The following is a 12,992-nucleotide window of genomic DNA, read 5'->3' as shown; positions in this document are numbered from 1 at the left end:
TAAATTGCCATTTTGTGAGGGGAAAATGCTTATATTTATGTATGTACAGAGGGTGCCAAAAAAAGTATACACATTTTAAGAAAGGAAAACTGTATTAAAATCATAATACTTAGTATATACCAATAACAAAAGATGAATACAAGTCACATTTGACCTCTGCAATTACAGGAGGGGCCCAAAGCAGTTACCATCAGTGTCCAAACACTTCTGATTAGGGCTAACTACTGCTTGAGTAATGTTGACCAAAGTGTCCACTTGTATACATTTTTTTGGCACCCCAGTATTTATTTCTAAATTCAGAAAGCATCTGGGAGAATTCAGAGCATCTAAAGGTTTAACTATGCTTGTTTGGAGGAAGTTATACCAGCAGGAAGAAGTCTTACTTTTATCATATACCCTTTGGTACCTTTTGAATTCTGAACAATTTTCATTATCTATAAAAATAAAAAACAAAACATTACTGAATACCTCGTACTTGGAGGGGTGGGGGAACTGGATGCTAGAAAACAATTGTAGATATTTTTTTCAGAATTTTTCTGTCTTCAGTGTCCTCTCAAAGGCTGGACAACACTGCTCAATCAAGTTTGAGTTTTCAAACTTGCCTTGAGGGTCTAAGGCCTCAGCAGTGAGTTTTGAGCCCAGAGGGTGAACTGACTTGCTTCTCCTCAAAGTCCACACCAATCCCACAGATTTCTAAAGGCATCTAGCACTTTCTCCCTTGCATTCTCCCTTGCATTGTATCTCTTCGTCTTCCCTAGACCTAAAACACCTAGGATACTAGGCAAGAATAAGAAACATCTAAACCTGTAGAGAATTATGAGTTTATTTATTTTTATGAGTTTATTTATGCTGGGAAGCAAAATCTCAATGGAGTGAGAAAATGCTCCGGAGAATGGCAGTTTCACAGCTTATTTTATACATTAGAATCAAAGGAGGCATAAGGAGGGTTACATGAAATCCATTGGTGGTCCATTAAGGAGGTGGAAGAAAGCATAGCAGAGAAATCTCTGGGATTCCATAAAAGGCAAAAGGAAGAAACACGCTTCTTACACTGGTGGGTACAGGATAGTAACATTTACAGCACACAGAGATGGTACCTGGGAAACAACATAATGAGGGGCTCTGTGGTCTTGTGCTCTGGTGCCAGCAGTTGTGCCTTTGGAAAAGAAAATTACTCGGACACTTCAAAGATACATTATCCTAGACGCCTACGCTATGGCTCGAGTTCCCTTAAGGTAAAGGCTAACCTTTGCTACGGAAGATGTAGGCCGACCTGCTATTACCTGCCCAGTTAGGAATTTGTGATCAGACAATCTTGGGTGGTTACTTTTCATCACTGAGTTTGTCAGGACTGCACGTGGCCCCGCTGAGCCTGTCAAGTTTATTACATAACCCTTTTCCATTCACAATCCTAGTCAGATTCACTACAGTAGCCCCACATGACCTAGAACACTAACAAGCACATAGGATGCAGTCAAGAAAACTGGTGACAGGGACAAAAGAAGGGCAGGAAACAAAGCAAACTCCGGAGGGAGGGAGGCCACTGTACAACCTGCGGTCAGAGACCTCCAGGAAGGAGCGCCAGCTCTCTAGTCACCCAAGAGGCGGACGGGCGCGCGGCCCACAGCCCCAACCTCCCGCTGAGCGGGACTCGGTCGGCCCCCGCTATGTCCTCAGGGCTCGGTTAGCAAAGCCAGCGAGGACACCGGAAGCTCGGGAGCCCTTACCGCTCGAGAACACGCTCCCCGCCTCCCTGCGCAATGGCGCCGAAGCCCGGGAGTGAGGGGCGGGGCCGCAGGCGGCCGGCCATGCGACCAAGACCCAATGAGCGGCGCCGGCCGACCGGCGGCCCAATGAGGGCGGCGCGTGGGCACGCTGGGGGCGGGCAGGGCGCGCCCGACTTTTCCAGAAGACCCGGATAGCGCCGCTGGGCCACGCTGAGCCGGCTGTGGGCGATCTTCACGCCTGCTGTTTTCTTTTTCTGCTGCTGGGTCAGTTATGGCGGCTGTGAAGACCCTAAATCCCAAGGCCGAGGTGGCCCGAGCCCAGGCTGCGTTGGCGGTCAACATCAGCGCGGCCCGGGGGCTGCAGGACGTGCTGCGGACCAACTTGGGGCCTAAGGGCACCATGAAGATGTAAGGCGGGGCTGGTGGGGGAGGGCCGGGCGGGCACCGCGCACCTCGTGTGGCCGCGATGCCGGCAGTCGTGGTCTCCAGCCCGCTGCTTCCGGGCCTGTGCGCCCGTTGCTTCTCCCCTTTTACCCCCGTTCCCATGTCAGGCCTGTTTCCTGCCCCGGCTGTTTTCTCTTGTAGTCGATGCATCCTTCGCAGAGAACAAAGCTGCCCTCGTGCGCGGATCTCTGGGACTAAAGCGACCCTGAGGACGCGCGGCACACTGTTTCTCAGAAGGGAGGGGGTGGGCACTGCGCCATTCCTGTTAACCGGGAGTGGACGACCAACTTAATGGCCGCGTGCGGCTTCTTAGGATCTGGGTAAAGCGTGGTGTCGATGGGAGTCAGTTTGGTCTCCGTTGAAAAAGTCACATTGATTTCGTTTCTGCTCATTGAACAGGCTTGTTTCTGGTGCTGGAGATATCAAGCTTACTAAGGATGGCAACGTGCTGCTTCATGAAATGGTGAGAGGCTGCTATACGTTTAAAAGGTCTTGGTTTGCATTGGAGGTTTAATTTGTAGGGAGATGTTTAATGTTTATTCTCAAGGTAGGAGGAAATCATATTCATCACCTCTCAACAGGCCAGTCTTACAGACAATGGAGAGAGTAGGAAAGTAGTCTAATCAGTAATGGTAGCCACAGTATGTTACAGTGAGGAGCCCTGGAGTCTGATACTTATTTATGAATAAGACAAAGGTCTTGTCATTTAAGGCCTTTAAAGGATTGAAATTATTAAGATTCTAATCTGAAAACCAAGCAGTTGACACATTCACATAGGCAGAATGAGACAGGTTGTTTGTACTTTGTCTCTTTAAAACAGCAATTTCTCTGTTACCTGTCATCTCTTCCATCTTCAACTGGAGGGGAGATAAAACGCCTTGCTTAACCATTTTAAAAGTCCTGTGACCAAGAATCTGAGATTATTGAGAGGATCAAAAATTTTACACATCCATAAGTTCCCAAAACTTAGCAGTTCAAATCCAAGAAAAGGAAATGACTTGCCTGTGTTTTGAGTTAAGAATAAAATGTAGGGCTTTGATAGTAGGGTACCATGCCTTCAGCATCCAAATGTAATCAGTGGCCTGTGCTGGCTGAGAACACTTGGAGTCATAGTTGAAACTTAATATCAGAAAAGACGTAGCTACATGGTTTTTTTTTTTATTTTACTTGATTTTTTAAATTGTGAAATACAGCATAAACATAGAGAAGCACATTAAACATTTATAGCTTAACAAGAAACTGTAAAGGAAACAGAAGTATACAGTGTCACCTCTGTGTTGGTCTTGCCAAAAATAGCAAATGTAGATAATGAGATAGTCTACAAGGTAATTGGGCTGGATTCTTAAAACTGTCAATGTCCCCAACGATCTGAAGATTAAAGGGTAAAAAGCAAAAGCAGTGCAGGAGCCTTGTTTGAATCCTTTCTCATTAAGAATCTGTGCGTGATATTGGAGACTTGAAGAATACCCTGTTCTTCCAAAGCCTTCCCATGCAGTGATTTAGCATCCACTGATGACCTTTGCTAGGAGGGCTATTTCTTTTTAATTGTTTGATGCCGAATAATATTGGAGGCTGCTAAACTTTTATTTTAGAAGTTACCTGATTTATTCCCACCAAAAGCCCTTAATTGAGCGTCAAATTTCCTTATCAATAAAGTGGAGATAATCTTGAGAAATATATACATGACAATATTTTGGTCGTCAGAAACAATGCAAAATAGCTAATGGTGACTTCTTAATCAAAATAATATGTAGCTGAACACTTGGGTAATTTGTGCAAATACATAGCATTTAAGGATGCCGTTCACATTTTAAGGTATATTTGTATTGTTTCAAGTTACTTAATTTTTTTTTCCTTTTTCTACTTTCAGCAAATTCAACACCCAACAGCCTCCTTAATAGCCAAAGTAGCAACAGCCCAGGATGACATAACTGGTGATGGTACCACTTCCAATGTCCTAATCATTGGAGAACTGCTGAAACAGGCGGATCTGTACATTTCTGAAGTATTACATGATTCTTACGTGTTTCTGTGATACTTTATTGTGTATAGAAAATAATCTGAGTTTTATTTATACAAATTGATGTGTTAGTAGTAGCTGAGGCTATATATAGTAGAATGTGAAGAGCATAGCGGCTTAAATCTGGGAACCAGAGTCTTTATCTTGGTCTCACACAAATTAATTGTGATCCTAGACAAGTTAAAGATCCTTCCTGGGCCCTGAAGGTTTCTTATTTTATCAAGTTGCATTGCATGTATGACATATGTCTGTCTATAATGTAGACTAATAATTGAAATCAGGACTAGGCATATTTATAAGGAAAAAGCCAACCAAAAACGGACTTAAGAATTCTACAACTTTTTTTAGCCCTGAGTAGGTCCAAAGTTAAAGCAAACCTTAATAAATACTAATCTGATGTCAAGAAAAACTTCTTAGGAAGGCAGGAGGCAGACTCTTAGTCTCCCTGTCTACTTTTTCTTGGTAAATGATAATGAATTAATTTCAGATTACCTATAGAAAAGATATAATGGTCCTATTGACTGCAGGTTGTTGTGACACTTGAGTTTTTGTCATTATTCCTTGTAGTTTGCACAGTGAACACCCAAGTGTGCTTTATAGTTCCCTTGGCTTTGACTCTGTGCTAGAGCAATGTCTGTTCTTCTCCTCTGCATTGAAAGGACTATTTATCCTTTTAAATGTATTCAGAAAGTCAGCACATTATATTAATTGTATTAAAGGGTCTAAATGATCTAGAATAAATCTTCAGAAATGTACTTTATCGTGAACTATATAGTTCCATCTAATTGAAGAATTCCAGTGTTAGTGGTGGTTTTGTAATTGTGCATGTATTGTAGGGTCTTCATCCCAGAATAATAACAGAAGGATTTGAAGCTGCAAAGGAAAAGGCACTTCAGTATTTGGAACAAGTCAAAGTAAGCAAAGAGATGGACCGGGAAACACTCATAGATGTGGCCAGAACATCTCTACGTACTAAAGTTCATGCTGAACTTGCTGATGTCTTAACAGAGGTATGTGTCTGGTAGTACAGTACACCTATACCAAAACCTTTGATATTAGAATCATCAGTATACTTAACCAATTGCAGTTATAGGGTGCTCTCTAAAGTCTTCCACAGTATTGTATTGTGAAATAAGTAGGTTCATTTTTGTGGCATTGATAACTTGATCTGTGTCCCTAAAGAGAAATGGGAAAATAATTGTATATCTGATCAGATTGTAAAAAGTATAATTAGAGGTTTCATTATTATAAAAAGCTTCCTGTTACCAACATTTTTAATAAAATAGTAGGGATGTCAGCGATTCTTTAGGTAATTACAAATTGAGATTTATATTCTATTAGCTCAGAAAAAGACTTAGAGTCAAGAAACTGTCTACTTTCAACTTTGAAGGACAAGCAACATAAATGTCTCGACTTCTGCAAATCAAATTCATTTAGTAATCATGCTTCTGTTGTAGGCTGTAGTTGACTCCATTTTGGCCATTAAAAAGCAGGATGAACCTATTGACCTCTTCATGGTTGAGATCATGGAAATGAAACATAAATCTGAAACCGACACAAGGTAGGTGGTAGAATACTATAAAATATTTAGTGTGTTTACAAATTTATAGGCGCTTTATACAATACATATTTTGGGAGTGATTTTTTTTCCTTTGAATTAATGTGTATTGCCTAGATGAGTGTTTAATTTACTCAGTAGTATTACCTCTTAAAGTTAATTGTATGTGTTTATAGTCATAACGATTCAGAAAAATGAGCTATATCAATCAGTTGGCATTTATTGAACTGTTGGATGCCAAGCATAATGGGAGACTGTTGGGGAATTTAAAAATATATTGCAAAGACCTAGTTTGAAAATAATTTTTCTTTAAAGGTAATCACAATTTGATGGCCTGCCGGTTGAGACAATTTCTCTGCAGATTTTCTGTACAAGATAGGAGTGTCATTTTTGTTTGAATGGTTTGTTTTTGTCATGTTGTGGAATAGTGCTTTTGCATAACTGAACCTGCCCAGGTTTCACCCAAAAGTCTGGTTCAAATAACTCAAGAAATAAAGTTGATTGTGTGAAAATGATCAATACAGTGTTTTAATTTTGTTAGCATACATTACACCTCATCTGGAAATCAATAACAATATAACTCTTTATGTTTTAAATTTATTTTTCAATTATAGTTGACTATTAGTTTCAGGTGTGTAACATAGTGATTAGACATTTATAGACCTTATGAAGTGATCACCGTAATTTTTTGTGTGTTTTAACAGCTTAATCAGAGGTCTTGTTTTGGACCATGGGGCACGACATCCTGATATGAAAAAAAGAGTAGAAGATGCATATATCCTCACATGCAATGTGTCATTAGAATATGAAAAAACGTGAGTTTATATCCCCTTACAAATGGAATCGAGAAACAGAGGAGCTTGGTATTTTGGGCATTCACTTCTTTCTTGAGACTCAGTTTCTCACACTGTAAGGACAATAATGCCCCAGTTGGGTTTGGGAGAATTCTAAGAAATAAACTGAGAACATACCAGGGTCAGGATTGGAACTCACTGACTGTTTAATCAAGACCAACCCAGTTTTTATGGCTGCTGGTTTACCTTCTATTCAGAATAGAAACAACCCCCAATAACTTTTTTTTTTAATAGAGAAGTGAATTCTGGCTTTTTTTACAAGAGTGCAGAAGAAAGAGAGAAACTTGTAAAAGCTGAAAGAAAATTCATTGAAGATAGAGTTAAAAAAATAATAGAACTGAAAAAGAAAGTCTGTGGTGACTCAGATAAAGGATTTGTTGTTATTAATCAAAAGGTGAGAATTTTGCTTTATAAACTATTTTATACCCAGTTTTATTTTTTTAAGGTAAATGAAACTAATTTTTATTTCTGTTATAGGGAATTGACCCATTTTCCTTAGATTCTCTTGCAAAAGAAGGCATAGTAGCTCTCCGCAGAGCTAAAAGGAGAAATATGGAAAGGTACGGAGAGCAGGTTATCTGAGCGCTGTGGATTTGTGCAAGATAACTGGCATTGTTCCTTTTTCCTCTCTACTTATTTTTTCTTTTTCCTTTTTATTGTGATGAAATATACATAATATAAAACTTACCATTTTACTCATTTTTTAAAGTGTAAACTTTAGTGACATTAAGTTGCATTCACATTGTTGTGCAATCATCACCATTATCCAGTTCCAGAACTTTTTCATCATCACAAACTGAAGCTCTGTATCCATTAATGATAACGTCCCTTACCAGTCCCCCATACTTTCTGTCTCTGAGTTTGATACCTCATATAAGGGAATCACACAATATTTGTCCTTTTGTGTTTGGCTTATTTCATTTAGCATAATGTTTTCAAAATTCATCCATGTTGTAGCATAGATCAGAATTTCATCCCTTTTTAAGGATGAATAATAATACTCTGTTGTATGGATATATCATATCCTTGTTTATCCATTTATCGATGCACGTTTATTTAGGTTTCTACATTTTGGCTACTATGAGTAATGCTGCTATGAACATTGGTGTATACTTGTTTTATTTTTAAATCATGATACATACTATATGAGGTGTGATCAAGCAATATGGTGAATGTTTAAATTCTAAAAACTTATTACAGTAAAAGACACAATGCCATTAATCCCCCTTAAAATATTCCCCCTCATTTCGAACACATTTATCCCGTCGTTCTTGCCACTTTCTGAAGCAGTTCTGGAAGTCCTCTTTCGTGAGTGTCTGTAGTTGCGCTTGTTATCTGCCTCAATGTCCTGAATCATTTTGACTTTGGGGAAGAGCCAGAAGTTGCACAGTGCCAGGTGCGGTGAATAAGGTGGATGAGGACACACTGTAATGTTTTTACTTGACAGACATTGCCATACCAGAAGCGATATGTGATATGGAGTGATGTCGTGATGGAGAATGATTTACAGCACACTTGAAAATACCTTTCAACTGTAGCTCACACCTGACTTGACTGCACTGACCAAGTTGAAACTTGTTACATGCTGTTATTAAGGTTCGACTCGCTGCTTCCCGTATTGAAGATCCCTGCCTTTCTGTTGGATGGCACTCGGCGGTAGCATTCACTGTATTTTGTTATCACAACAGAAAGGCTCCGTGACATATCGCTTCTGGTATTTGGCAATTTCTGTCAAAAACATTACAGTGTGTCTTCATCCACCCTATTCACCGGATCTGGCACCATGTGTTTTCTGGCTCTTCCCAGAGTCAAAAAGACCATGAAAGATAGACATTTTGAATCGATTCAGGACATCCAGGCAGCCATGACAGCACAACTAAAGACACCATGAAAGAGGACTTCCAGAACTGCTTCAGAAAGTGGCGAAACAATGGGATAAGTGTGTTAGGAAGCAAGGGGGGCTATTTTGAGCGGGATTAATGGCAATGTGTCTTTTACTGTAATAAATTTTTATTTGAACATTCATTGTACTGTTTGATCACACCTTGTGCATATTTTATTTACCATGTCAAGAGACAGCATCAATGGGTTTCTCAGAAATCCTTCCAACGAGCTCACCATGATGAAGAGCTCTTGTCCACCTTTAGATTGCATGTCAGTATTTGCTGACTGGAAAGAGTGGTTTAAATGGAGACTTAGGAGAAAAGACTTGTTTTCAGCTGGTTGGTAGTAAATTGAAACTTAAAATACATTTTAGAGCATAATTTTAGTGTTTAATTCTGAAAGATTGTTTAGTAAAAAATTATTCATCTTTAAAACATAACTAATATTAAAGTCACTTACACATCTACTTTAAACTACTTCAATATTTCAGGCTGACTCTTGCTTGTGGTGGGGTAGCTCTGAATTCTTTTGATGACTTAAATCCTGATTGCTTGGGACATGCAGGACTTGTCTATGAGTATACATTGGTAAGTGTATTTTCTTTCCAAAGATAGTATTTTTGGGTTTATGAATTCTTCAGTAGTAAAAACTTACTCAAACTCACAGTCATATTTGTGCTTTGTTTACATATATTTTGATAGTTTATGTATACTAATGATACGCCTTTGATGGGAAACTCAATTTGTTTTATAGGTGATTTTTTTTTTAAAGAAATAATTTGATGTAATCAGTGTTCCCTGTTAATATGCTACTTATCATTTCTCCTCTGATCATTCTTTGTACAACCATATCTTGTTTTTGAAAATACCACTTCACATAGGGAGAAGAGAAGTTCACCTTCATTGAGAAATGTAACAATCCTCGTTCTGTCACGTTATTGATTAAAGGACCAAATAAGCACACCCTCACTCAAATCAAAGATGCAATAAGAGATGGCTTGAGGGCTGTTAAAAATGCTCTTGATGATGGTAAGATCCTCACTATTTAAACTATTCTTTTTGCTAGTCTGAAAGGCATGGCTGAATACTGTGTGCTTTTTATCAGTAGCTTACACAGCCAGACACCATGCAAAAGTAAAGTGTTCCCTTTAAAATGGCTATGATGGTATGCCAGGTTTTTTCAGAGCATATCATTATTAAAAGTGGATACAAATAAGTGAGTTAATAGCTTTCAAGTGCTAGTTAAATTGAGTCATTCTGCTATTTGATATGTTGCCTGCATTGCTTTCAAATGCAATATTAAAATTGCTGTGGTTATACTGAATTCTTAAAAAAATAATAGCTTTCATGTATGTGTGTTTTAATTTATGTGCTTTCTTAAAATTCTACAGTTTTCCTTGTAGTTTAGCATTTCTCTCTTCTGCACACAACAGGCTGTGTAGTTCCAGGTGCTGGTGCAGTGGAAGTGGCGATGGCAGAAGCCCTGATTAAATACAAGCCCAGTGTAAAAGGCAGGGCTCAACTGGGAGTCCAAGCATTTGCTGATGCATTGCTCATTATTCCCAAGGTATGACTTAACAGTTAGTTTTCTAAAATAACACCAAAATGATTCAACTGATGAATGCAAAAAGCTTTTAGATAATGTGGATTTTGAATAAACAAGTTTCGTCAGTTTTCTCCCGAGCACTAGAACAGGTGTGGTGTATCTCATCATCCATATGTATTTGATTTCTCTGGAAGGAAAACTTGAATATCTGATTTCAGATGGCAAGACGGTTTTAAGAAGGTTTGTAGTGAAAGGGTTATACCTGAGTAAAAGCTTCCTTTTTTAAGTTAAACTATAATCAATATTGTGATTTTTCTACTGTTAATTGGAAATGTTGTTCATTTATTATACACTTGACTATCAGTTCTTAGGTCTTGTCTTTTAAAGTATTGAATTTGCTTGCTTTAGGTACTTGCTCAGAATTCTGGTTTTGACCTTCAGGAAACACTGGTTAAAATTCAAGCAGAACATTCAAATTCAGGTCAACTTGTGGGTGTGGACTTGAACACAGGTAAGAGAATGCAACTGTTTGTAGGGGGAGAACTAGGTGGTAGAGGTAAGATGAAGCCAGGAAGGATCACAAGAGACTTGGGGAATTGCTTTGCTGTGTGACATCAATCCTATCAGGGAACTCTGGGTTCTGAAATGAGGTATAAAAATGGAATGACTAGATACAGTAATTAAGGGAATAGAGTATATATTTGAATAATTTCAGAGTATGGGTTTGTTGATGTTGCTGAGTGATAGCAGATGGTTCAGGTTGAAAGGTTTCATATTAGGCTTACTTTACTCCATTTTTTATCAGGGACTGTGGTAAGAAAATACATTAGATCACATTCACTAGTTTAAAAAGACTGAGGATAGCAAATAATGCTGGAAAAGGGGACCAAGTGTAATGAAATTTAAAGCCCTGGTCTTGGGCCAGTGTAACAACACAAATTATATAAGTACAAAGTGGAAGAGAGGTAAATAAATCCATACAATATGTGTGAGTAAGACCTGTTGTCAACAGCATTTACATTCAAGTTAATAGAAAAGGTTTCTGGAATGAGGAAAATGGTAAGCCCATTTTGGCCAGGTTATAGTTCAAGTGCTATACTTTAATATGGACAAATGGGACTGTGTCCAGAACAAAAGATGTTCAAACATTGGTAACCAATAGAGCTTTCCTATCACTGGGTCTTGTAAGTTGGGATCAGTCACTCATCAAAGGTACTGTTCACAGGAGTCATGGTTTGGAGTACAAAATCGACTAAATGAGGAACTTTGGGTTTTCATAGTTAATATTCTGTTTCCCCGAACATAAGACCTAGTTGGACAATCAGCTCTAATGCGTCTTTGGGAGCAAAAATTAATATAAGACTGACTAGGTCTTATTTTGCTGGGGAACACGGTACTAGAGTGAGTGAGTAATCAGTGATGAGCAAAGCAGCACAAAATACTGTTGGTTCTTTTAGACAGCATTCTGATCTTACAACCTGCTCTATATGATTTTAAGACTACCCGATTACCTTTCAGGTGAGCCAATGGTGGCAGCACAAGCAGGCATATGGGATAACTATTGTGTAAAGAAACAGCTTCTTCATTCCTGGTGAGTTTGGGAAAGCCAAAACTAAAATAATCTTGAAGTAATCATCATATTCTTTAATTTGGTGTGTTCTGTTTAATTTTTTCCATTAAAAAAATGTATAGGAAAGGGGAAACTTAATTGGATTTCATTTGCACAGTTTAGTTGGAAATTGAGTTGAATTCAGGTTCATGTCTGAAATCTGAGCTACCTGTTTTTTTTTTGCCTTGCAGCACTGTGATTGCTACCAACATTCTCCTGGTAGATGAGATCATGCGAGCTGGAATGTCTTCTCTCAAAGGTTGAATTGAAGCTTCCTTTGTATCATCTGAATCATGAAGACTCCAGAGTGACCCTAAGAATACAGCTGTGGAATTTTTGTCTAAGCTTCAAATAATTTTCAACGGAATTTTCTTTTCCCATGTGAAAAAAGGAGAGAACACTGACACCTATTCAATTCCAAAGTCTGAAATTATAATTACAGCGTGTTTTTTTAATTGCACTCAGTGTACACGTAAAGCAGGCTGTTTTCACCCAGTGAACAGGATGTTTTGCTGTAGCTTCAGTGATAAAAATACATGTTAGAAAAGTATGTTACCTGCCTTATTAAATACTGCTTGAAAAAGATTTTAATGGTTTAACAATTTTTTCTAATGCATTTTAATTTATCCAATAGTTTCTTATTGTTAAGCATTCAATCTAAAAATTTTTCGACTGGTAATGTAAGTAACACTTAAATACCTTAAGGTTTTGAAAGCGTCCCTGTTTCCTTAGTGTAAATTCCTGTGAGTAATCTATTGGATCTTTCCATTGGACTTTTCATGCTTTTGAGGTAGCTTTGTTTAAAATGCTCCCCAGGGAAGTTAAGTGGTAGTGGATAGAAAGATGGGTGAACTAGAGGCAAGGGAGTTGAAAGAGCTACAAGTATAAAGTGGCAAAAATAGAAATAGAGGAGGCAGAGGTAGAAAGATGGTTGAATCCACGGTGACTAAGGGCTATGTGAGATAAAGAGATTTTCAGATGGGCCATATTTTCCCACTGCTGAACCTTTGCTTATGCTGAAATGTCCATCCCAAAACCGCCAGTATCATCTTTCTCTCGAATTATTCTCTCCTACTTGTTTCCAGAAAATCGTTTTTGTATGGTTAGTACACCTCTGTAGTCCTTGAAGGTGAAATTGTGTTCCTAAGCTTGTATTTTGAGGATTTGGCAGTTGCCGACAGTGAGTGCAATAAATGTTAACTTGAAACCGTTTCTGTGATCTTGCAATGGTATTCCAGGGTAAGGCAGGAAGTCCAAATGTTCACAAGGTAATGAAGGGGCTTCTGCAATGGCAGGGCTTCTAAACACAACCCCTGAGAAAATGGCTTTTTTTTGTTAAATTTGTTGTGGT

The 12,992-nt window shown here is 38.6% G+C and overlaps 1 protein-coding gene and 2 non-coding genes across 3 annotated transcripts; all 3 read left to right on the top strand.

Annotated features, from left to right (window-relative positions):
• The first annotated feature begins 1,858 nt into the window (after positions 1–1,858).
• Positions 1,859–12,853, top strand: CCT6A (chaperonin containing TCP1 subunit 6A). The gene is made up of 14 exons (XM_033110822.1): positions 1,859–2,135; positions 2,571–2,634; positions 4,042–4,176; positions 5,028–5,201; positions 5,649–5,752; positions 6,454–6,564; positions 6,838–6,997; positions 7,081–7,163; positions 8,978–9,074; positions 9,368–9,515; positions 9,920–10,053; positions 10,441–10,543; positions 11,551–11,623; positions 11,833–12,853. The coding sequence occupies exons 1-14, from the start codon at positions 1,999–2,001 to the stop codon at positions 11,903–11,905; spliced, it is 1,596 nt and encodes a 531-aa protein (XP_032966713.1). The 5' UTR covers positions 1,859–1,998; the 3' UTR covers positions 11,906–12,853.
• LOC117025431 (small nucleolar RNA SNORA22) lies at positions 4,760–4,893 on the top strand. Its single transcript, XR_004423624.1, has one exon. It is a non-coding gene; the product is annotated as a small nucleolar RNA SNORA22 (small nucleolar RNA).
• LOC117025429 (small nucleolar RNA SNORA15) lies at positions 9,561–9,700 on the top strand. Its single transcript, XR_004423622.1, has one exon. It is a non-coding gene; the product is annotated as a small nucleolar RNA SNORA15 (small nucleolar RNA).
• Positions 12,854–12,992: the final 139 nt, after the last annotated feature.

Source organism: Rhinolophus ferrumequinum, chromosome 7 (assembly GCF_004115265.2).
Source record: "Rhinolophus ferrumequinum isolate MPI-CBG mRhiFer1 chromosome 7, mRhiFer1_v1.p, whole genome shotgun sequence".
Classification (NCBI taxonomy): Eukaryota; Metazoa; Chordata; class Mammalia; order Chiroptera; family Rhinolophidae; genus Rhinolophus; species Rhinolophus ferrumequinum.
The sequence above is the reverse complement of the archived record's forward strand: the minus strand, read 5'-3'. Positions and strand labels throughout refer to the sequence as shown.

Coding starts and splice junctions, on each gene's coding strand:
- CCT6A (XM_033110822.1), top strand. CDS start 1,999: ATGGCGGCTGTGAAGACCCTAAATCCCAAGGCCGAGGTGGCCCGAGCC. Junction 2,635..4,041: donor ACGTGCTGCTTCATGAAATG/GTGAGAGGCTGC, acceptor TTCTACTTTCAG/CAAATTCAACACCCAACAGC. Junction 6,565..6,837: donor TCATTAGAATATGAAAAAAC/GTGAGTTTATAT, acceptor TTTTTTTAATAG/AGAAGTGAATTCTGGCTTTT.